Raw genomic sequence first — 26,768 nt, 5'->3', positions numbered from 1 at the left:
TGAGCATCCGATAAGAAAAGAATCTTGTCCAGCATAGAAGCATGTGTGCAGAAAATGCAACAGAGCTAATCATTTTGAGACAGTGTGCATGTCTATAGCTAAGGGCCAGATACAAGCAAGGCAATCATCCAAAGCTAAGCGGATCTAGCAAATCGGGCACGACTCGGATGAGACTAATCCTGAACTGGAAGACTAGTATGTAGAATTTGTGTCTTTGGTAAATACACATTCGGCAAAGTGTGTTTTCCATGTCAATGGATGAAGAGGGTGTTCCAGTTAGACATGGGCGTCAATCAACCTATTACTGAGGTCAGAAGTAGCACTGAATACAAATGTTTTGCTGTGTTGTCGCAAACTGAAAATGTGAAATAATTTGGAGCTTATTGCTAGCGGGTCATGTAAAGCTGAGGTACATAACCCTAAGACTGGGTTGCGACTCACCATGGACTTTGTTATTATCGACCAAGAACTGTCACTACTCCTGGGGCTTCCCACATGTGAGGCCATGAATTTGATATCTGTACAACACAGCAATTTCATCAAAGTTGCCAATCTTATGTTCAAGCCAGAACTGGAAAGCGTCTTTTCTGAAGGAGTCGGCAAATTTCCGGGACAAGTCATGCTCAAAGTGAATCCAGAAGTCATCACTGTGGTCTTCCCTCCTCGAAAGCCACCTATTGCTCTCAGAGAAAAACTCGGGCAAGAGCTGCACTGCCTCACAGAGCAAGGAATCATCAAGCGAGTAGTGGAACCAACCAGCTGGATGAATCAGTTCATGATAGTTCCTAAACAAGATGGATCACAGAGACTTTGCATTGACCCTCTCCACCTGAACAAGGCTCTGCGGAGAGAACGGTACACCTTTCCAACCATAGATGACGTGTTGCACGAACTGGCAGGGTCCGACACATTCACAAAATTTGATCTGCAATGGGGTTTTCTACATGTAGTGCTAGACGAAGAGTCATCACTTCTAACAACCTTTCAGACTCCATTGGGACGCCTCCGTTGATGCAGACTACCATTTAGTATCAAGGTGGCTCCAGAAATCTTTCAGAGACGTATACCTGTACTTTTGATGGACATAGGTGTCATAGCAGTAGCTGATGATATCATCGTACATGGCAGAGGAGAAGCAGAACATGACTGAAGATTTAGATCTTTTCTACACAGATGCGTGGAAAAAGGAATTGAACTTAACAAGTACAAGTTAGAGTACAAAGCACCCCAGCTAACGTTTTTAGGACATTGGTTGTCAAAAGATGGTGTCTCTCCTGATCCAAGCAAGATAGCAGCTATAGAAAACTTTCCAGACCCAACCTCAATCATTGAGCTAAGGAGATTTCTGGGTATGGTGAATTTTTACGAAGGTACATACCTAACCTCGCTCATATATCTGAACCACTGCACAACGTTCTGAAGTCTGAGACTACGTTCAACTGGAGTCCATCACAAAAAGCAGCCTTTAATGCGATTAAGGCAAGAGTGGTTGATCATACAATGCTGGCAACCTTCGATGAAAACTTGCATGTCAAACTGGAATGTGATGCAAGTGAGTATGGAATAGGAGCTGCAATGTTCCAGATGGATAAACCAATTGCATTCGCAAGCAGATACCTGTCGGAGATCGAGTGCCGGTACACACAGATTGAAAAAGAACTCCTTTTTTTTTTCCAAACCGAGCACAACTCAGGTCTATCACCATTTATGGGCGATTCACTACCTAGTGAGTTGCACCGGAAGTGTAACTGTGTGTGTGTACCTAACAGCCTGACTTCTTATATAATGTTGTGTTTGATTTTTCAGTGCTGCCATCTATATTTCAGAAGGGAAGTGAGTGATGTGTTATGATTGAATTACATTTGTGCTGTTTGTAGGTCTGTTGCTCTCTGTGGCGAGACTTTTTAACGGGGAGATCGACTCGCATTCGCGCCTTGAAGTTGGGAACCACAGAAAACCAACTTTGACCGACCATCACTATGGCGACGGTGGGGTCCAAACCCGGGACCTCGCAACGTGAGTCTGTCACTATGACCACTCGACCACTATAGCGGCGAAAAAGAACTTCCACCATTACATTTATGGATGGAATATCGCCGTTAACACAGACCACAAACCCCTGGTGGCTATTGTGTCTAAACCTTTGTTCAAAGCACTAAGACGTTTACAGTCTCTATTGCTAAGAGCAAGACACTATGACTTCAACTTGAGGTTCGTTCCCGGAAAGCAAATTCCTGTTGCAGATGCTCTTTCACGAGCTCCTTCAAGGGACTCACTCTCTCAACTCCATCATACGGCAGATGTGGTGAATTCGATGATGAACATTAGCTTCTTATTTGTGTCTGACCATTACCTACCTATCATGCAACAGCATACGCAGAGTGATTCTACTTTGCAGGAAGTTAAACGTCTTATATTGGAAGGTTGGCCAGAGACTAACACGAATATCAGTGCCATGGCGGCGGCATATTTTCCATATCGAGATGAATTGGCTATCTCCAATGGCATTATTGTCAGAGGAGACCACATTATAGTGCCAACAACACTTCGAGCTGAAATGAAGAAAAAAAATACATGCCGGGCATCAAGGCATAAATGCATGTCTCAGACGAGCGAGAGAAGTTGTCTTCTGGCCAAACATGTCGGGAGATATTCGGCAGTATGTCGAGCGGTATGTATGGGCAGCGCATGTGGCACATGCTTCAGCCGACCACCACTGTGGCGATGGTGGGGCTCGAACCTGGGTCTCCACCGACCAGTAGCCAACGTCTACAATTCATTTTACCACAGGTTCCTGAAGTCCATGCAAAGTTGCTAGAAAGGCAAAATGAGATGGCTCAGCAACACAATAGAGCATTACAAGATCTTGCGCCATTGCATCCTGTAGCTTCAGTGGCACCGGAACCCTCTACACCAGAGACAGATTTGGAAAGAAGCCTGCGTAACAAACAGATCAGTCCGCACATGTATGAAATCCATACAAATGAGGGCTCCGCGTTGAGAAGAAGCAGACAATTCATTAAACCACGTGTCCAACAAAGTATGAAAATCAAGCAATTGGGTAACTATTCCTAAGTATTCATAATTAAAAACTCTACCTATTTCTTTACAATCACATTCTAATAGAGTTTGAGAAGAGAGTTTTTTCTCCTGTTTTATAGATACGATGCATGAGGGAATTTATTAGTTCAGAATAAACTCTTCCATTTGTTATTGAGGAATCCACCAAATGCTTTAACACATTTATGTGGTAGTGAGAAATTATTTTCATCATAATTTGATCATAACCACTTGCTTTATTTTCTTTAATTTCTGCCAAAATTTGTCTCAGCATATGACTTTCAGTTTCAAGGTAGAGCATGGAATTTATTGAAGTGTCTGAGGGGGCATTTTTTTTTTTATGCATGTACAAAAATCAGCATTTTTCTCATTTATATTTCTTGTGATAAATTCATGATTAAATTTATTTGCAAGTTCTGTTGGATTTTCAAAAACTGGGAAAATCTTTTTTTTACAATCTTTATTTAATACATTTTTTCTAATAATTTGTTATTGCAATCTTTTATTGTTTTCACAAGCTTTAAAGCTCTCCTGGAAGCGTGGGTTGCCAGTCTTCCACATGAGCGAATGCAAGCCGATCTCCCCGTTAAAAAAGTCTCGCTACAGAGCAATAGGCCTACAACAATAAAATCTTCAAGCATTCTTCATTCACAATTAGAAGAATAGGAGGCAGATGACAGCACTATTCATAATAATGCCTCAATAACAAGCATTACACAGAAACAGGCTTTACATTATGTTCACAACACAGACTGATGCATATTCCAACATGTGCCAATTCATTAGAAGTTCCGCAGAGGAATATGGACGAGGTGCATGTGTGGTTTAGTAGTAGCAGTCTTCCACATGAAAAAGTATCATCTCCATAAAGAGCAGTCAGGTCTACAACATTTAGAATTCATAAATTTACTTTTCACAGCTGGTTGAACTTGAAATACACATGGCAGTACCTCTTGGATACATAGTAGGCATTACACAGAAACAAATAATGTTAAGTACAGAACTCATTCATGGCACAATCCAACATGTCCTATTTCATTACAAGTTCCTCAGAGGAATATTTATAAGGTGCATGTAGGGTTTAGAAGTAGTAGACATGTTTATCTCTTAGTGGTTTATTTTTTTAAAGATTGCATAACATGAGGAATTGACCCCTGGACAAAGTTGTCATGCCTTCTAAATTTTGTGATTCATTTTTACAATATGTTTTTATTTGTGGAAAATATGGTTATATATTTGTATTTAATCACTTACAGATTTGTGTTTTGTTCTCCCGCGGGCAATCATGAATGTCCATCGGTATTTCTGACATTCTTTCATAGTTATGTGTCTGAAGGGGTGTCATGGCCAAGGCCGCAACTAGATGCTTGGTCACTCAGGGCAAGCGCACATTTTGATGCCCCCTTTGTAATGTTGAAGGAGAGGTTTCAGAATGAAATTGGTGCCCCCTCAGATCTAGCACCTGGGGCATGAGACCTGCTCCTCCCTAAGTGTGGCTCTGGTCATGGCCAATTCCAAATCCTAGCACAGTGTAGGGCTAATTTCCATTGCCATCATGTGCTATCAAAATCCTATGTTTATATCAATCTGGAGTTATAAGTTAATGTTGCCTACAAGAACTTTTAAAGTTAAAATTAAATTGTTAATGCAATACAGTTTGTTGCAATGGCAGCACTAGAAGGTTATGAAACAAGCACAACTACGACAACATAAATACATCAAGGTACATACAACACATGTTCCTGCATGTACCAATTTGTTTTTTTTTCTGCAGAGGAATATTATTACATATGAGTGCATGTACAGTCAAGTGGTATTTTTAATGCTCTATGAAGAAAACTTGGCAGTGCCTGGTATTATTGCTAGTTATTTTTATAAAATTAAAATTTGCTTTGTTAACACTGTTTTTTAAATTATTGTTATATTCCTTATATTTACAGTTCCTAACAGCTTTGAAGTGGAAGGTTTTTTGGGATCTATTCAACTTCATAATTTGATGAATGCTCAGTCTGTTTCTCAAACTGTATTGAGCTTTAGTCCAGATAAAGCAGTAAATGGCAAATCAAAAGAGTGTTGTTCGAGTGCAGATGAAAGTACAAAACAAAGTCATGCTCTTAGCTTTCAAATTATGAAGATGGATGGATGTTCACTTGAATATGGTACTGACAGTTACTGCAAAGATACATTCTCTGATCTGTATCTTTGTGTGCAGATGGCATCAATCTGTTACACTCATTGTCCAGATTTCTTAATCGAGTTTATAAAAAGTGTGACAGAATTCAAAAACTTTTTTAAAGTTTTCACAAGTTCTGTTAAATCGGCTGCAGCTGAAGTTGCCAAAGGAATAGTATCTACAGGGTTTGAATCAACAAATAAATCATCAAAGACTTCCAGTTCTCGCATTGTGGGAAGTTCTCTTTTTAATCTCAGGTGAATAGTTTGACCCTATTTTTTGATCAGGTTTGAATATTTCTTGACAAGCTATTTTTTGCAAATTGTTTATGAATTTTTAACAAAGGGGAATTTATAAAAATCTATGGTATTAATAGTTCAACTGTTTTCATATTATTTTACTTATACTAGTATTATCCCCCCCCCCAAAAAAAAGTGTTTTTTTCCAAATACAAAACCAATTTCAAAATTAAGCTCGTATGTTCAACACTAACTGTTAATTTGTTGAACAAATGCAGGGGCGTCGAAATTTTTTGAAACTGTGGGTGCTCATCTTTAGTTTTATATCGGAAATTTTAATTTCTGAATCAATTCTTGGGGTGCTCGGATCCATGCCATAAATTACCGTGGGTGCTTGAGCACCCACAGCACCTCCAGCTCTGACGCCACTGAACATATGTATACATTAACTAATTTGTTGAACATAGTCTTGTTTTTAGACATTCACATGATTTCACTGCTGAATTCCTAGCTCTGTCAGTTTTTCATTTATGCATTACCAACTGCCTAGATGATTTTTTTAAGATCTGGAAACGGCTGTAGCTGAAATTGCCAAAGTAATAGTATCTGCAGGGTTTGAGTCGACAAATAAATCATTAAAGACTTCCAGTTCATGCAGTGTGGGAAGTTGTGGTTGTTCGACCTTTTTTCTCAAATTAAAACTTAAGGAGGGATGCACTGGTTTAACCAACATTGAAAACACAATGAGATGTGGGTATCATTCTACCTTCCATCAAAAATAAATAACACACCTAGAACATAAAAATGAAGGAAAAAAAATTTAATGTGATTGAATCAGCTAGAAAAAATTAGTGGCAAGTCTTTTTTTGGACTGCTACTAATCAGAAGTGCCGACGTGAAAGAAGCATTGGGGGTTGGGTTGCAAGATACTAGTCATCCTGTCTATCCAAGACTCAAGTGCATATGCAGGAGGAAAGAGTTGCATATCCATTAATGATTGGGAGGTATGCATTGCCCCCTAATGTGGTAGTTATAATGCAGATCCGGAAAATTTTAAAAACCACTTAAAGGGTTAATTAAAATTTTTCATAGCCATAAACAAAACTTTGCAAAGCTATTGCTACTTTATTTACTTTATCTGAGGATCTATTGAAAATGGTCTTCTGTAGCTCGGGGTGAAAAATCTAAACTCAACTCTATATCATTAAAAAGCTGCCAAACTTCTTGCATGCTTTACTTCAAATGCAGAATCATGGTAATCCGCAAAATTATCAATGGATATGTTTCGATGTGATATACCATTGTCTTTTAAATCATCTGATGATACTGGGGAGCATTCAAAAAAAGTTACTTGATGAAGTTCTTTAAACTCTCATATCTCTGGAAGTATGCTACAGTAAGGCAAAAGCAATGGTATCATCAGCTGCTCATTGCAAAGGTGCATTCAATGATATCACTCCATTTTTAATATCTCTTCTCATCTGAGCACGAGGTCTGCTGTCCTGATTCATAACAGATTGTTTTCCACTATATCTCGAGTAGTTCACAACAAAGATAGATGACATTGGTATCATTGTTAGCTATTCCAAAGACAAAGCTTGTCGGGGCCGAAATAACTTACATTGGGAGAGCAAATGCGTAGAAGAAACAATTTTATTTTATGTAATACAAGACGAGACATGCGTACGCGTCGAACGAACATATCATACAAGGGAAAAGAAGACAAGCGAAAAGTCACGTAATGTATCAGTTTCGCCATCTGGAGGTGACCAGAGGGATTACAAACGTAAGCTCGTACTATTCCCAACATCCTCCCCACCCTGGTCAACCTCCAGAGGAATTACCAATTGAATTGGCCGTCGAATTTCTGTTCCACTGGCTGTATGTAGAATACATGAACGAATGTTGCCGTCACGACCGTTGACGAGGGATGATATGCGTGCCTTCGTCCACATGTGTCGAGGTCTTGCATCTTCCTGTAGGAGGACGACATCTCCAATTCGCAGCTGAAAACCTTGGTCTTTATTTTTCACTTGGTGGAATGTCTTCAGCTCTAGTAGGTATTCTTTCCTCCATCGGTTCCAAATGTCATTCAGTGAATCTTGCGGCAGTGACCACGATTTCTTGAGGTCGGTAGCTGCAGAAACCTTTTCGTGAGAAGGAAGGGTTGTCAGTCGTTGTCCAACCAAGAAGTGGGCAGGCGTGAGAGGTTCTTCGAAGCTATCATCTAACTCGATAGCTGCCGTCAATGGTCGGCTGTTGATTGCGGCTTCAATACCAGCTAACGTAGTCGTCAGTTGTTCGTCATCGAGAGATGCGCGACCTAATGTTTTCCGTAAACAACGTTTGACGACACCAATCATGCGTTCCCACCATCCTCCCCACCAAGCCGCTCGAGGGGCTATGAATTTCCAAGTGATTCCGTGTGAGGCGTAGTATTGGTGAGCAGAAGGTGAAGTCATGGCACTCCAAAGGACGGAAAGCTCACGATTTGCGGCGTGAAAAGTCTGCGCATTATCCGAATATACAGTGTTGGGAACACCTCGACGAGCAACAAAACGTGGAAATGCCAGCAAAAACTTATCTGTAGAGCAATCCGTGACAAGCTCGAGATGAATCGCTCGAGTGACAGCACATGTAAACAACAAGATATACACTTTCACTGAGATAGAGCTTCTATGAACGTATAGTGGACCAGCGAAGTCTATCCCCACGACACTGAATGGTTTCGACTGTGTGACTCTATCCGAAGGAAGTGGTGCTTCAATTTGAGCCGGTGGCGTGTTTCTAAAAATTTTACAGGGAAGACACTGGCGTAGGACACTTTTAATAATCTGTCGCCCTCGAAGAATCCAGTAATCATTTCGCAGTTCAGATAGTACCACTCTCGTGCTCAGATGATGGAGACGAATATGTACGTGGCGAATGAGCAATTTCACAAATGGGTGTGAACCATCGAGTACCAAAGGATGTTTTGAAGCAACTGGAAGTGATGCAAACTGCAAGCGACCACCAACTCGTATCAGATTGTCACTAAGAAATGGATGGAATTGTGCAATTTTCGAGTCTTTTGGAAGTTGTTTACCATGTCGAAGAGCATCATAGTCAGACGGAAAACAATCTATTTGAACTTGACGAATCCAATAACATTTCGATTTTTCGAGTTCTTTTGCTGTTAATTCGCCATGAAGTTTGCAAGACGTGCGACAGTTGTATATGAATTGTTGCACCCACGAGGTAACCCGAATAAGTTTCGCGTAAGAACTGAAACGAGAAATGTCAATCACTGGGAGAGACGTAGATATCAACATTGAACTTTTCACAGTCTGACGAATTTCTGTCGAAGGTAGATTTGGACCAGTCTCAAGAGCATCATTCAGAGATGGGTGTTCGTTGACATGAAACGATGAATCAAATACGATACGACACTTTTCCGACTCGAGAATGGTCTTCTTCACTGCGTGGTGAGGGAGATAATAAATTCTAGGACTTGACGATTCTGGCGCGATTTCGACGTGGCCGTTCTGGATGTAACGTTCCATTTGCTGAATGTACATTTCCCGAAAAGGGCGATCCTTATCCAGACGTCTACGAAGAGTGTCAAGGCGGCGTGAGGCAATAGGTCGATTGTCCGACGTGAGGCATACGTTTTCTTTCCACGGTAGTGAAACGACACGACGATGGTTTTCCAGGCTGTAAGATTCGTGGAAATCTCGCAATATTTTTGCTTCACCAGTCGAGAGTGATTTTTCGTTTACATCGGTGATTCCCATGGCTTCGAGTTCCCAGAAGCGTTTGAACGAGTCATTTATTTCTTCAGCACAAGTAGTAGCCATGCAATGAACAGTAGTGTTGTTCGAAGCAGGAGTGTGTTGGACAAGCACGTTGGAACGGGTACCGCTCAAGATATGTCCGAGATGAGACGGAACAAGAACGAAAGTGTCTGACAATTTGACCGGCGAATCCGTTTTCACTATTTTCCAGTAATAATCGCTACCGATCAGAATTTGAATCGGGATGTCATCAGAAGAGTGAGGGTCCGCAAGCTGAATTCTGCGTGATGTAGCAAATGCACCAATGTCTACTGGAGCCGTGGGATGTGAGGCGTAAGAATTATTGCTTTCGAAAGCAACTATCGGAATCGATCTGTTATCCCAAATGCTAGATAAGCAAAATTGCACTTGACGTCGATACATGGATTGTTTTGGCACAGCTTCGAATGCACTAATAGACAAGTTGACCGATTGCAGCACATGCAATTGTAGTTCATTCACTAAACTGCTGTGAATGAAGGAGGTTTGACTTCCGGCGTCTAACACGCATCGAGACAATTTGCAATTTCCGTTGGGACCGAATACCCAAATACGTGCAGTTTGCAAATACGTAAAACGGGGCGATACATCAATTTTACCAACAGCAGTCGAGGCATGAAGTGAAGGACAAATGGATACGTGATGTTTCCTTTTACAGTTAGAACAGAAAGCTCTAGCACGGCGTGGGCAAGTTTTAGCGTTATGCGAACGGTTAGTACACAAAAAACAACGACGAGTTTCTTTTAGCTTCTGCACTCGTAATTGAACATCAGTTATCACCGAGCAATTTTGAGGCCAATGATCATACGATTCACAAAATGGACAAAACGGTGACGGATTTTTCTCGTTACGTCGAATGCGAACATGAAATGAATCCGTAGTTGGGCGGAAAGTCGAAGGTGGCAAAGGAAACTCACCTTGCACTTTGCTTGAAAATCGAAGTCCGTCGATTTCTTCACCGAGGAACTGCATCAGCTTGGATATTTCCATGTCCGAGATATCTTGCCGTTTAGAGTGGATAATCCACCGTTGACGAATGTCCGTAGGAAATGTGCGAAGGATCTTCGGTGTCAAAATCCGACTGTAATTATCGACATCTTCGCCGAGTGATCGGAGAGCTTGAATATGGGCGTTAATTTCCAAGTAGGTGTCGTTGAGAAACTCGGGCGATGAAGCTGTCGCTGGACGCAGGCTGTCGAAGAAATCGATGTGGGTCTGTATGATGGTATCCTTGTTGCCGTACCTGTCGATCAGCATCTTCTTTACCGTCTCGTAGGCTTCCGATGTGACGCCGATTCCCTCGACGAGCTTCTTGGGTTCGTTTTGGAGATACCTCCGTAGAAAAACGTGTTTGTCGATGGTTGACAGGTGAGGATTCTCGTCGATCGAAGAGGTGAATTGTTGCCAGAATGTCGGCCAGTCTTCAACACAACCGCGGAAGGGCTCTAGGCGTATTGTAGGCAGCTTGAGAGCACATGGTGATGAAGTCGATGTAGGCTGAGTTGAAGCGGGAATCGAAGTAGCAACCAGAGGAAGCACCGTCGTTGGAGACTTGTTGCGTTTTCGTAGCACGAGGGAAGCATCGAACAAGGCACGTTTCGCTTTCTCAGTGTATTCCTCGCATTTTTCGATATCAATAGCGTAGTCCTCGTCCGATAGTAGAGCGTGAATACCGTCGTCAAGGCGAAGTAATTCGTCCAATTCCTCCGTCAAACGAGAAACCATGAAGTCGGTTTCCTTCCCGGCACTGTCCAACGTTGAAACGAATCTAGTCACCTTGGCGCGCACCGTTGTCCGTTTCCGATGGAGCGTCGTTAATTTCTCCTGATCCATATTAAGACGAGTTGGTCAAAATGTTCATCCGACGGGTTTCCTTCATCAAAATATTCGTTCCGGCGGGTTTCATGCACCAAAATATGTCGGGGCCGAAATAACTTACATTGGGAGAGCAAATGCGTAGAAGAAACGATTTTATTTTACGTAATACAAGACGAGACATGCGTACGCGTAGGCGTCGAACGAACATATCATACGAGGGAAAAGAAGACAAGCGAAAAGTCACGTAACGTATCAGTTTTGCCATCTGGAGGTGACCAGAGGGATTACAAACGTAAGCTTGTACTATTCCCAACAAAGCTGATGGTAATGGCATAATTTCATTATGTCAGTACCTATCACGTGATTTGAGGCACAAAAAACATATTCAGGTCAAAATTACTCAATTTTTCTTTTCTTCAAAAAGATATGACATTGGAAAAGACATATTAGAATATCCCTTTATAGATCTTTATTCTAGCTTTTTAAATGAGTCACAGAAAATGTGTATATACACTATCTACCAATAAGTATTCGGACACCTATGCAAATGACGATATCTGCGGTCCTGAGATACGTCACGCCCTACACCAGTATATATCGTGTAGGAAACAACATCGGCATTAGTCGCATACAAGATGCCGCTCAGTTGGGAGCTCTCTGATTTCGAGAAAGGTATAATTATTGGGTATCAAAAAAATGACCGATCCTTAAGGGACATATCTAGCGAGCTGAAGTACCCAAAATCGACAGTGGCCTATGTGATTAAGAAGTGGAAGGTGAGCTGTGATTGTCGGAATTTGCCCCGAGTCGGCAGACCAACGAAACTGGGAGATAGAGACCGACGGGTGCTGTCCAGAGAAATTCGGAAGAACCGCACCCAACCGATGGCCCTCATCTGCGAGGAGTTCCAACAGGCATCCGGGAGTATTGTTTCAATGAATGCCATCCGTAAGGAAGCACATCTGATTGGTTTTCATGGTCGTGCTGCTGCCCATAAGCCTTTGATCACAAAGTCCAACTGCGTTGCTCGGTTAATGTGGTGCAAAGCACATCGAAATTGGACCGTAGATCAGTGGAAACGTGTTCTTTGGAGCGACGAATCAAGGTTCACCCTCTACCGTTCGGATGGCAGGGTCTGGGTCTGGCGTCTGCCTGGAGAACGTCTCCTGCCAGAATGCATTGTGCCAACAGTCAAGTTCGGAGGAGGTGGAATTATGGTCTGGGGGTGTTTCTCCTGGTATGGACTGGGACCCTTGGTCCCCATTCATGGTAAGCTCAACTCCGATACCTACTGCACTATTTTGGATGACAATGTGCTTCCTACGTTGTGGCAGTTTTACGGGGTGGACCCCTGTTACTTCCATGACGACAATGCCAGCTGTCATACTGCGAGGTTAACCAAGGCTTGGTATGGTGCCAATGGGGTTCATCGAATGGACTGGCCTGCCCAGAGCCCAGACCTGAACCCTATCGAGAACCTCTGGGACAAGTTGGATCGCCGAATTAAGGGGTGCCCTACCCGTCCAAAATCGGTGAAGGAACTGACATGTCTTCTCCAAGCCGAGTGGAAGAAAATACCACTAGCCGTCACACAAGGACTTGTGGAAAGTATGCCCCGGAGGGTTCATGCTTTAATTGCCTCTCGTGGAGGCTCTACCAACTATTGATTTTGAATAAAGTTAGTTTTTCTTCTCTACCACAGGTGTCCAAATACTTATTGGTAGATAGTGTATATATATATATATATATATATATACACACATACAGACATGACCACTGACAGCCCAGAGAGACCATCTTGGGATGGTTTGCGCTCTTTCCCAAAGGGTATATACACATACATACACACAGAGTGAATCCGACCTATTCTGCCAAACGAAAGAGGATGATCCCAAGTGGATCATGAACCACCCTACCTACCCTGTCCTATCTCAAATCGTTTTGAGTTATGGTGGATGATCGATTATGAAAGAAAAGTGTATGATAAAAAAAACCTGCATTTGTGAAGTTTTTAAAGGTGTGTATACACTAGTGCGCGGATCATGCAGTGAAAGCATTCGCAATTGGTTGTTCAGTAATTTGTACGGTGTTGCAAACGATTCTTGAGCTGTTTTCACCGGACCCACCTGGGATCGATTTTTTCAACAAACACAAAGGAAGTTTGTGTACCCATGAGCGGATTAGAACCGCTGCAGGGGGTCATGCGTTGCAAGATCTGCGCGCTAGTGTATACGCGTCTTAAAAGACTTACATGTAAAGCAAGCACATATTTGGGAAAGAACAGAAAAATTCTTATAAGATGAATTCATTTTCATCAAACTATCTGAAGTTATTGGTGAGCTACAAGTGCTGAAAGATTGGCAAAATTCAAAATTGATTTGTTGCCAAAATTTTTCATTGCCAATCATGCAAATACCCTTCTGGCTACAATTGGTCAAATTTACCAAAAACTTGCCAATTGCACCAGCTTTCAAAAGAGCCTACAATAAACCAGATGATATCGTTCGGAAGAAATTTAGCCCTTTGTTTGCAATGCATCACTGAAAACTTCATCCGTCAAATAAATTTTAGTAGGTCTTGGCGACGGTTCAATTTTTCACTTCACCAGTCTTTCAGTGATTGAAGCTCGCCATCTTGTGGATGTCCAGGATCCTGTAATGTCACCTTATGATTTTTTCTGCAAAATCAAATTGCTGCCAAAATCTGTAACTGCCAATTCTGAATGTTCGTCGAATATCTACAACAAACATTGATTTCATTGGTATATTACAAACAAAAAGCTAAATTTCTCCTTAACCAGGACATTGTAGACCAGGTTTATTGTAGACTCTTTCAAAAGCTGGTGTAATGGACAAGTTGATTATAGCGACAAATTTTACTGATTTTAGCTGGTATAAGCTGGTATTAGCTTAAGTATGTGTTTGTGTAATTGGGTATGAAAAATTTTGACAACAATTCAATTTTGAACTTTGCCAATCTTTCATCACTCACATAGCTCGCCAATAAATCCAGATATTTCAGTGAAAATGAATTCATCTTATAGGAATTTTCCACTCTTTCCAAATATGTGCTTAGTTTAAGCTTAGGTCTCTTAGAAGCTTTGCAAATGCAGGTTTTTTTTAGTTGCACACATATTTTTTCCACAATCGATTATCCACCATAACTCAAACAGTTTGAGATGGGACAGGGTTGGTGGGGTGTTTCATGATCCACTTGAGCTCGTCTATCACCCCCCCCCCCCTTTTGTTTGGCAGAATAGGTCAGATTTACCCTTTGTCTGTCTGTGTGCATTCTGTAACCCCAATATAGTTCATAGTTCACACCTAGTATGAATCTAAAAGAAGATATCATTTTAATAGTTAACATATATATACTATTGTTTTTAGTGGTAATAACATAAAAATGGGTCTAGGTCAATTCGTTGCGCTCAACTTGTCGCGGGATAATTCGTCGCAGTCAATTTGTCGCAGCGTCAATTCGTCGTGCTACAAACTCGTCGCGGTACAAATTTGACGCAGGCTCATTTCGTCGCAGTACAAATTCGTCGCAGGCTTATTTCGTCGCAGTACAAATTTGTTGCAGGCTCATTTCGTCGCGGTACAAATTTGTCGCAAACTCATTTCATCGCGACAAATTTGAATTGCTTTAAAATTCATATGTTTGTTGTGATCTTATAAATAGGGTAGGTGCTTTAGGCGTAAAAAATGGAACTAATTTTTTTTCTCATTTATTGGAAATGTTCCCTCTGCCCATCTATTTTAATTTTTAACAAATGAAGGAAAGTATTCATTGAAGTCATTAAATTTTTAAAATTTAATTTTTACCATATAAGTCGCATCTCTGTCGGGATTTCCATTTCTCGCAGTGAGGGATGTTGAAGAGCTCACCTAAATAAAAAATTGAGATCAAATAAATTTTTAAATTTTAATTTCCACCGTATAAGCCGCATTTCCCACTTCTTGTCGGGATTTGAGTCCCTGAGAACGGGTTTGAGTCGCTTATAAACGGAATGAATGGCGATTTTCAGCCCCCCCCCCTCCACCTCCTCAATGTTTCCTTCATGTCGGCACCTTTGACGGGCCAAGCATGCCGGAAGTGTTTGGTACTTGTGGGTTCTTGTCTTGATCTTGAAGTAGGAAATTTTGATTTCTGAATCATTTCTCTGGGTGCTCATACCCATTCCATAAAGTACCCTGGGCACCAACAGCACCTCTGTCTCTGACACCACTACAAATGTCAATCGATTTTTGATTTTTTTTCAACTCTAAAGTAACAACTCTCGAGTGAAAAGAATGAAATCATACTTTTAATTAGATCATTATTCTTCATGTACATGACACTCGAAATTAAAATTACAATATCAATTACATTTAAAAATTTAACTGGATATAAAAGTTTAATTATATTTGAAAATTCGGTTATAAAAATTTGAAATGTTAAATAATTGATTTTTGCTGTGATAAAATTTCAATATCATGTGGAAAAATTTCGGTTTGTATGATATTCCCCAAATTACAGTGAGCCTATCTTTAACGGTAAATTTTTATCTGCCCCATTACAGTATCTCCATAAGAACCTGAAATATTTAATTTTCACCGTATAAGCCGCACTTCCCGCTTTTGTTGGGATTTCTATTTCTCACAACAGAGGGAGTTGGGCGCAGTTCAAGGATGGAAATGTACAGTGCTTATGAATGACGATTCGATGAAGTTTTCATAATGCCCACAGGATGAGCACCGACAAAGGCAATGTAATCACCAATAAGAAAGATGACTATGGGTCAGTCGCATAGATACAATATAACCATTAATCTTATGTTTATAATCAGTCGCATATCTTTGGCTGGCTTGTTTGAATATTTTCACATAGTTTTCATTAGCGTCTAAGCTTTTGATACAAGGCTGGTGTGCTTGGTCTACGGCTCCAGTCAACGATTAGTAAAAATTTCTTCTTACAATGCAAGTGAATGAACATTAACAGACAATGTAAGATTATATTCAGAGGTATATTTCCTAGGTGGGGAGGGGGTATGCGGGCTTTATCCCAAAATGACAAGTTCAAGTGAAAGGGCGTGACCAAAATTAAGTAATTGGTGATCAAGAACATGAATTAGAAAGGAAGAAGGAAGGCAAGGTTTGAATAGCCCACAGGTGGGGAAAACTATAAATCCGCCTCTGATTATAGTCTACATTTATTAGGATAATTTTAATTTTAAAAACAATTCGTATCGTACATATAAACACTCCACAATATCTAAACCTTTATTTATTTTCAGTGCTATGAGTATCATTTTATTTACACTTATATACGTGAATATCGCAGTAAAAACCCGATGATGATTTATAGAATAATACGTGATGGTATTATGAACTACCATAATTTTTTTTTAAGATACGTAGAAGAATTCAATTTATTGCTATTTAAATTGAATTCAAACAATTTAATTTTAAAAAGTACTACATTATTTTTTGTCATCCGTATAACCTGTATCTCTTTTTAAGATACAACAAAAAACTCAAATAAAGAAAATTAATAATAGTCTAATTCATTTTGAATTGCATTAAAAGTTTTTATAATTTCGGAACATGAATTATGGCGGAAAAAACTTTTAAACACACACGTAAACCAACATATCATTTCCACGTTCGGTTTTGCAATATTCCATGTTTATGCCAACAGAAATATGTAGACAGAGCACACCAACCTTGTACCAAAAGCTTAGACGCTAAAGAAAACTTTGTGAAAATATTCAAACAAGCCAGCCAAAGATATGCGACTGATTATAAACATAAGATTAATGGTTATATTTTATCTATGCGACTGACCCATAATCATCTTTCTTATTGGTGATTACATTGCCTTTGTCGGTGCTCATCCTGTGGGCATTATGAAAACTTCATCGAATCGTCATTCATAAGCACTGTACATTTCCATCCTTGAACTGCGCCCAACTCCCTCCGTTGTGAGAAATAGAAATCCCAACAAAAGCGGGAAGTGCGGCTTATACGGTGAAAATTAAATATTAATTTTATTGAATTATTAATTAATTAAATATTTCAGGTTCTTATGGAGATACTGTAATGGTAAGTGTTGGTGACTCTTGAAGAAAGGGGGAGGCGAGAGAAACTCGCGAGCCCATGGGGCAGATAGAAATTTACCGTTAAAGATAGGCTCACTGTAATTTGGGGAATATCATACAAACCGAAATTTTTCCACATGATATTGAAATTTTATCACAACAAAAATCAATTATTTAACATTTCAAATTTTTATAACCAAATTTTCAAATATAATTAAACTTTTATATGCAGTTAAATTTTTAAATGTAATTGATATTGAAATTTTAATTTCGATGGCCTTTCTGCATTAACAAAAATAATTATTTTCAGTTAACTGCGTGTACACTTTTGTTCATGTTTTTATTTCACGTGTAAGACAAAAACCTACATACAAGCTCGCGTGGAATATGTACAGTGAAGAATCAACTGTTCGACGAATTGATTCTGCGCTGTAATATATAAATTGACGTCACGACGCATTGACACGGCGGAAAACTTGTACAGCTACGAATTGGAGCTGCGACAAATTTGTACCGCGACGAATTGACACTGCGACAAATTTGTACCGCGACGAATTGACACTGCGACAAATTTGTATCGCGACGAATTGGAGCTGCGACAAATTTGTACCGCGACGAATTTGTACCACCTCAAATTGAGGCGCGACAAGTTGAGTGCGACAAATTGACCGGCTACGCATAAAAATAGAAAAATTCAACCCTTATGCTGGTGCCATTCTGCATCTTTTTCAAGTTGCAGTTAGTGAGGAAAAAATTAAAATAAATCATAAAATTGTTATTCCTCATAATTTTCTTTTATGAATAAAAAGATGTGGTTACAAAATTTGCCGTAATATGTTCTATTAATAAACATAACCTACAAGGTCATTTTTTTTCTATTAGATTATTTATTATAAGATTTTAAATAAGGGAAATTTGTATCCTAAATTTAATTGCTTCTGGTGTTGAAGTACCTATATTGCTTTTATGATCATGTCAAGCACACACAGAATAAAATCTTTGTAACTTAGTAATAGTCCTGTGGCTTAACAGAAATTTCTAATTTTTATCATTTTTTTTCCCCTTGCCAATGAAACATTTTTTTATAAAGATATTTTTTTAGTTTTTGATTACTCATTAATTCTATTTTTTACTTCAAAATAGATGTGACATAACTCTGAAGAGTCCAGTGTTAATCCTCCCACTTCCTGCGCCCTCATCTGAAGCATTTGTAGCTCATCTGGGTCATTTTACAGCATGCAATACAGTTTCAAAATTTTCTCATGTTGGTGTAAAAGACTTCATTTCACCGTCATTTGGAGCTGAAAAATTTTTTGAAGACATAATGGTCATCAATATCAGTGGAATAAGCATATTTTATGTCAACTTACATGCTCATTTTGATGAAGGAAATTTAACAGAGGATAAGCCGGTGATAAGCATTCATGGATCTCAGTATTTGGGCTGTGCTATTCTAGATAGTACATCTGTAGATATAAGTATTGATCCATTTCAAGCAGCAGTTACTCACAGATATCTACCCTCGGCTAGAGGTTCGCATAACAAAATTGTTAATGTAAGTCAATTAGATTCAAATAATTTAAAGCTACAGTGAAACCTCCCATATATGAAACTACCTCTGTCTGGAATAGTCAGCATAATTTTTACATGCACTAATTGAAAGGTGCATACAGAGAGGGTATATGTGCAAACAAGGTCTGTGGCCAATTAAAAAATCCATATAATTTAGTTACGGATTTGGTTGGATTCATTTAGAATTGTGCTAATAAAGCATGCAATATTTTATGAGTTTTAACTCTCATGAGCTTCAAAGACCCTTATTTTATCCTTTTTATAACCGAAAGGAGATATTTTATCTCAAACCGGTTCAGGCCCTTTTGTTTCGAATAAGGGAGATTCTACTGAAATTAATGTTGTTATAAAAATCAATAATTTTGTTGCTTTTGGGAAATTTTTTTTTGAATTAACCCTTTTACTACTCGCACTAACAGTATTTAAAAAGTACAGTTAATTTTTTAACCCCACAACATCCTTTACATACACTCAGCAGCAAAAAAAATTAGGAACATCCCTCACTCAAACCTCGACTCTTCTGTGCAGCACATGGACTGATTTAATAATTTCAGATTTGCTGATAAAAAGCTTTCTCCTGGTCAGAAGCACCAGTTTTGCAACTTGCCTGTTCATGAGTAAAACAAGATTTGAGTGACTTTGAATGTGGCATGATTGTGGGTGCCAGAAGGGATGGTTCTAGCCTATCTGAAGCCGCTAACCTTCGTAGGTTTTCTTGTACAACATAATATATATATCTTGAGTCTTCCAAGAATGGTAGCTAAGCCAAAAACTTTGAGCAAAATTGCTTGTGAACGAAAGAGGTGCCAGCTGACATGCATTGTGTGGAGCAACAAAAAAGCTGCAACACAACAAATTGCGGCGCGATACTCCTCAAGATCACCACAAAGCATATCTGTATGCTCTGCAAGATTGATCTTAAAACTAATTGGTTTTAAAAGTTTGCAAGCAAAAGAGTTCCTTTGATTTCGTTGCAAAACTGAAGAGAACAGCTTTTGTGGGCTAGAGAACGCCGAATTTGGATAGGGGCCGTTCAAGTATTACGTGAGCAAATTTTTGACCTCCTTCATCATCAAAAGTCAGCAAATCTGAACCCCCCCCCCCATCGATGATGACGTAATACTTGAACGGCCCCATAAGTATCCAAATTCGGCAAAAAAAATTTGATGAAAAGAAAGTTGACTGGTCTGATGAGTGAAGATTTCTTCATGACATTGATGCTAAGATCAGTGTCTGGTGCAAGCAGCATAAAGCCATGAATCTGGCATGCCACATGACAACTGTTCAAGCGGATGATGGCAGAATCACTGTTTGGGGATCATTTTCTTGGTCCCTTATTTCCATTGGAAACATCAGTCAATGCCAGTGCCTACCTTCACATTGTTGCTCACCACGTGCACCATTTATTGCCATAATGTTTCTTGATGATGATGGCTATTTCCAACAAGACAATGCACCCTCCCACGGGGCTAGAATCATCCCAGATTTGTTCGAGGGTCAGGATTGCTTCAATGGTCTTCTCAGTCACCCGATCTCAATCCAATTGAGCATTTGTGGGACGAGGCTGAAAGGTCTGTTAAAAATTTCAAAACACCACCTTCTAATCTGAGGGAATTAAGAGCTGCCGTTTTGTCAGCGTGGGCTAATATTCCTCCTCAATGGTTTCAGCAACTTGTAGAGTCCATACCTAGAAGAATATCTGCAGTTATCAAAGCCAGAGGAGGTCCCAGATTATATTAGTGGTGAGTAGCAGGGTGTTCCTAATTTTTTTGGCAACTAGGTGTTCGGCGTTGGGTATTTGTATTTTGAAGTATAACTTTTTTACAATTACAGATGACAGCACTAGTGTGGAACTACTAGTTATGTTAATTGTGATAAAATGCAGTTATATTTTTCGTCACTGTAGAAGTGTTTATACGGCATTACACTTTTGTGAAATGCAGCATAACATGCTTTTACATATTACATTGTCTTAGTAAAACACTACTTTTTCAAAATGTTCCTTAACGACTGTATTAAACAAATTATGACTTGCTTTATGATCAGTGGCGTAGCCAGGTTTTGGTCCGTGGGGGAGCGAAATTGTGAAAGGCGCCATTTTTTTGTTTGTGCTTAAGGCGCAAACTTAAAATTATGCGTCAGTGGAAAGAACTTTATAAATTTCCCAATTTAAAAAAAAGTAAATTTATTTTGTTTTTCGGTTGATGTTATTTTTGAAATTATAAATTAATTACTTTTCAATCGATTAATGTATTTTAATATTTTAATTAATTTTAAATTTCATTTTATGTTTTGTGTACTTATACAAATGCAAACACCAAAAACAACTGGGAAGTCACCCTAAAAGGTAGTTGAAAAATTTAGATTAAAATATAAAAAAAAAATGTGAGAAAAAATTAAATATATATAAAAAGGAAAAAAAAAATATTTTTTTCTCTCTCTAAAATTATTCCAAGATATGAAAGCACAGAGAAATCTTCATGCTTCCATTTAATCACTTTTATCATGTTACACTCTTTTCGTAAGGACGTATCACTTCTACTTAATCGTGCATGTACTTCCAAGACTTATGGAAGATAGTAAGACAGATTTATGGGATTTCTAAGAAATTAATACATGCCGGAAAGTTCTTTCTTATATTATGCGTGACTGTAACGGATATATGAAGTTATAGTTATATATGGGTTCATTTCGAGAAGTTTTGCCATCTGTCTTCCGTATTAGAAGTAAAACTGCAGATGCCTGAAGCTTCGTGTTATGCAAATACCACGGTGAATGACTGCCTGAGGGGCGTGGTAGCCCGGTCGATAAGATGCTTGCCTAAAGTACCAAAGGATGTTTAGAGGTGTCGCGAGTTCGATACCCAGTTCGTCCTTGTCAGAAAACTTTCCTGACACAGGGGTACAACAAAAAACGGTGACTTGACCGCAGCAAGAAATTGCTGCCGCAGGGAGTTCCCCATCGAGGGGTTAGCGCACCAACCTTTCGATGAGTATAAAAAACAAGCCTGACGTTCGGAATCGGCAATAAATTGTAGATCCCGGTCTAATTAGCCATCGTGTGCAGAAAATGGCTGTAGTGCGACAAAAAAATGATCAAGTAGGTTGGTGTGCAGTGTTTCTCAACCTTTTTTCATCCCATGGTCCCTTTTTGACCATATTTTCTTCTCGCGGGCCCTCCACTGTCTCATCCAGGGCCTCCACCCTCATTCAAGAGCGTGACCCTTTCTATTTATTGAATTGAATTAGTAAATCTAAACTAAATTTACTATAAACAACAGTTTTATAGATAAGATCGATCTCTGGAGCTCTAAGCCCGAAGGTAGGTGATCATCCCTCCCGAGAACTGAGTTACATGGGAAAAATACGTCTGTGTAAAATACGGGACAATCCAATGAACCTACACAATAAATCGACCGTCCCGACGCATAACCTCCTGGATCCCTCGGCTAGAGATGGGTGAACTTCCTTATCATGGGAGGATTTTATGCATAGCCATCTTAGCATCAAAAATCTTGGGGTAAATCATCATTACCTCGGGCAAAGTGACGTTCTGAGGGTTCCCATACTTAACTGGAGAAGTAACAGCTTACGTATTTACATACTACTTACTGGTACGTTTGGAAATCATAGTACCAGATCTCATCATGCAAGGCCTCTGTGGATATGAGGCCCCGAGCCATGCCCACCACGGCCTACGGGTTAAGATGGCCCCTGGTTTTTTAGAAACGTTTGTTCTTCTACTCGTATCCAATGTTATCCGGAAAGATATTTTTAAGGAGTGAATTTATCTCCTCCCAAAAATTTTAAGAGATGGTTTCGTAAAAAGTGTGGTATTTTTTAAATGAAAAACAAAGAAATAACTCCGAAAAAAACACCTAAAATTTGAAGCAGTATTTTCACTGATCAACGAAATTTAGAGAAGTAAAATTCAATTTTGATGCGTCACGCATCTAGATGCCATTCTCCCAGATTTTTACTCTATCTTCCGGACTGTCAAAAAATTCCGTTATCTCCGGAATTTGACCCGTGATTGCAAAAAATCCCTACATTTAGGAGAAAAATTTATTCCCCCAAGAATTTACTCAAAAAAAAAAAAAATCTGCTTCATGAGCGTTGTATAAATTGTCGCCATTTCGTCAAATCACAAAAAAATATTTCATTCTTGGGGAGAAAATTTGCTAGTCAGCAAGTGTCAATCCGGCCTTTCGAAATCCAAAATTGGCACGATTGTGTGTATCTGCTTTATCCATACGTCCCGTTTCGGACCCGACAGATTTTTGGTTTGCGAGATTTGATTTTTTGAGAACCCAAGGACTTTAACCTACTGGTTGGCCATGATTAGTGATGGCTAGCATGGTGTCACAGTTTTTACAATGGGAAAATATCCATAAAATTCCCCTTTTATTAATGAAAAATCCCTAAAATGTTTTATAAAAGATTCCTTTTACATTTATTTTTGTACGAAATTCGGATCCACTCGAAAACCTCCAGAATTCTCGTTCCCCAAAGTTGGCAGCTATGCATTTCAGTGTTAAAACACCTATCTATGGCAATAGCAAGAATGAAGCTTAGTTCCTGATCTAATGAGTCATTGTTAGAGCAGATTTCAAAAACTATGTACATATGAACGAGAAAAGCTGAATTTTTTTTGTTTGTATGGGTGACAAGATCTTTCATGCGGAGGTAATGGAAAATGGTTTTCTGTACACAGACGTTTGGAAGTTTTCTTCATTTTTGGTTACCTAGAAACGGAAGAATTTTGTTGCTTTCAAATTCAGCTGTGGAGATCTATTTCATTCATGACTCGCAACAGTTTATCTAATTTCTCTTTCAATCTCTCCCAAAGAGCAATAGTGTCATCCACATATATTTTGTAGAAACAGAACGGAACAATTTCTAGTAACTTGGCCTCGAACTCATCCATATAAATGCCACACAATATTGGTGAAAGACTGTTTGTGAAAAGAATTTATTGCAGAAAGAGAAAGCTGTTCAGCATATGAAAGTAAAAGTGAGAGGACAAATTGCATCAACTACCATCTGAGAGAAATGGATTTCAGACGTCTTTTTAGACACTGGAGTGAACCAGGTACATGGTATTGAAGGGATTTTGTTTTTAAATTACATTTGTATCCATTATAAGGGGCGGGGGGGGGGGGGGCATTGCAAAAATAATTTTATGAATACATGGGTCATTGTTAACCGAGTATGAAAACGATTGTCGACAAAAAAAAGAGGGTACACCTACGACCTCCTAAATAGGCTTGTAGGTTGGCAACAAAAATCATAATCCTGATGACTATAACCAAATTTTTTCTTACGTTATGATATTGGTCTGTTCTGTACTTTGCAAAAGTCATAGCAATACTTGAATGATAGTATTGTCTGTGATTCTAATAAGCTGTGTCTATTGAATTATTCGAATGGGCTTTTTCTAGTAACTTCCAGTAATCAAACAATTTTGATCCAACGGTAATGCGAGAATCTACTGTATTCTATTTTTACTCATTTGATATTGGAGGGAATATTAGATCCACTTTATTCAAAAGGGCTATTTCTTCTCTCATTTTCCTATTAGTAGTAGTTAATGTGTCAAAGCAGCTTCAGTCAAAAGCTATTATAAACTTTCATTTAATAATTGCAATAATGTATACTGTTGTGTTGTATACTAATGTATTGAATACTGTTTTCTATTATTTCTTTTTCTAAGAATTAGTTGTACCTAGTTTTTATTGTTATATGAAATGCTTGGTAAAAGCTAGTTTTGACTTTCAGAAAGCCAACCTTTGTGAATCTCATGACCAATATTCATAGTATTCAATAAATATTTTAGTTTCCTTCAGTTATTCACTTGAAGTAACTTGACTGTTAATTAAGATTGAATTTTCTGTTTATAAACTTTCAGATTTGTCTCTCTGTTTCAAGAAACACAATACAAATACTTTCTGTAACACAAAATGGTTTTCAAAAATATTTGTTACATTTTTCAAACATTTTGCAGATTACTGGGAAAGTGTGTTGTCCCGTAAAGGTGTTTTTGAATAAACTTCATTATGAAAAGATGTTGAATTTATGGGAGGAGCTTTTGAATCCAAAATATGTCAACTTGAGTCCGAATTCTCTGGAGGTATGATACTTGATGTTTGAAGATAATGTTATAAAAATACAATATATTATCTGAAAAAGTTCATGATAATTATATGAGAAATTGAAATGAAATATGTTTTTAAAATAGGGGGAAAAAAGTAGGGTAAGAGTGGATTCTCGCATCTATAACAATGGTTTATGGGGCCTCAGCAATGCTTTTTGGAATGTATACTTTGGTTACAGTGTTTCCCAAACAGTGCGTTCCAAACATGTTTACTACTTTGCAATGGTTTGTCACTCCTTCAATCCTTACAATATGAAGAAAACCCAGACAGCGCTGGGTTTACAGGGTCTACATATCATTGCTAGTAAATTTATAAAAAGTATTAAATTAAAATTTCAATTCCTCAGAAATTTAATACATTTCCATTATCCATAGTTCACACACATTTGTGTGAAAGAGGAAACACACATGAGCATGCATGGGACACTCAAAGTCGGCTTTATAGTAAGACAAAATATTCACTCAGAGAATATATTGTCCCATGGAATATTTTTTAACCCGATGCTGCCTAGCTTTTTTTTATTTGCAGGGGTGCAAGAGCTGTGCCAAACTGCGCCAAAACGGTTCTCTTGCTACATGGTGTGCCAAGGTACCAAATCCCTTCCCATTAGTGCAAATTCTTGTTTGTGGTTTGCGGAGGTACCGCTAATGCACTGTAGCGCGTCAAATACCCGGAATTCGGGAAAAAGAAACATTTGAAAATTTTGTTCACAGGACGCATTCATTCCAAGGGAAGGAAAAAGATACGGGGGGGGGGGGACTTCAATTTTTTTCCCTTCCCACCATGTACTACAATCACGTTATTTCGTGTTCTTGGAAAGTAGTCCTACTACCTTGAAGTACAAAATCCTGTACTGTATAACCTGCGGGCAATCAAAGTCTCTAAATGAATATGCTAAATTTTCTGATTTCTCTTTTTTACTCCAGCGGGTTATATACTGAAAATAACGGTAATTTTGCGGCTACCAACCTGCGTTCAAAGACAGCATATCTACAGCGTAAATTTGCTTTATTTTTCACAAGATTGCACACGCGTCTTAGCGAAAAGGAGGATTGGTTAACTTGTTTAAATCACTGAAATTTTTCGGAGATCGTTGGGAAGGATCTGTAAAAACTCCAGCTAAAATATCCATAGTTTTGCCATCCAGCCACTATACGGTCATGTGGTTATCGTCGGTGGTTGCCGATCGTGACGATTTCACATCGTGAAAATCCGGATTTGGCTAACGGGTCGGCTCGAGGAAAAAATCTCTACCCAGGTGGAACCTATTTTTGGCGCTACTGACCATGTTTTTTTTTGGTAGACAAAACTTTTCTCACCCTTTCAACACCATTTGGTACACCACCTAGAGCTGCACCCAATATGGCCACACGGTCTGCCCCTGCATTGTCGGGGGAGGGCAACAATAGTAAAAGGAAGGAGTTTGTACTATATAGGTCCTATAGGAGCATGCTCATTTTACATAACTTCTGTGAGATACCTATTATATATAAATGTCCTACCTTTCCAAAACATGTTGGAGAGAATGAAATGTTTGCACACACTCTTATTTTTTGTGCTCCCTCTCATGCATTTAGGTTTTTTATCTCCCTCAAGGTTTTTTATCTTTAGCACATGGTTACATAGACAGTGAAAGAGAGTTAACAAGTTCAGTGTTAACAAAAGTCTACTTGAACAGTGAAAAGTCTGTCCATCCAATACTTTAATGGAATAAGACACAAAATCTTATGTTCAAGGGCATGAAAATGTTTTAAAAAATTGCCATTGAGATGCTGAACTCTTCTGAAAGCGACTCGTGATTCGTGTAGAAAATATTGTATCAGACTTCAGGCTGAGAAAACAGTAGGAAAAAAACATTTTT

The 26,768-nt window shown here is 39.0% G+C and overlaps 1 protein-coding gene across 4 annotated transcripts in view; it reads left to right on the top strand.

Annotated features, from left to right (window-relative positions):
* Vps13D (vacuolar protein sorting 13D) overlaps positions 1-26,768 on the top strand; it is a 561,523-nt gene that overhangs the window by 166,764 nt on the left and 367,991 nt on the right. For all 4 annotated transcript variants that reach the window (XM_089241869.1, XM_089241867.1, XM_089241868.1 and 1 more), the window contains exons 29-31: positions 5,001-5,490; positions 18,325-18,736; positions 24,757-24,882. In XM_089241869.1, coding sequence (XP_089097995.1) covers positions 5,001-5,490; positions 18,325-18,736; positions 24,757-24,882 — 1,028 coding nt within the window. The remainder of the gene's footprint in view (positions 1-5,000; positions 5,491-18,324; positions 18,737-24,756; positions 24,883-26,768) is intronic.

The sequence above is a fragment of the Pholcus phalangioides genome, unplaced genomic scaffold (assembly GCF_987345545.1).
Source record: "Pholcus phalangioides strain wild (caught in Gottingen) unplaced genomic scaffold, Ppha-v1.0 ptg000014l_1, whole genome shotgun sequence".
Lineage (NCBI taxonomy): Eukaryota > Metazoa > Arthropoda > Arachnida > Araneae > Pholcidae > Pholcus > Pholcus phalangioides.
Note: the sequence above shows the minus strand (reverse complement) of the source record. Positions and strands in the feature narration are given on the sequence as shown.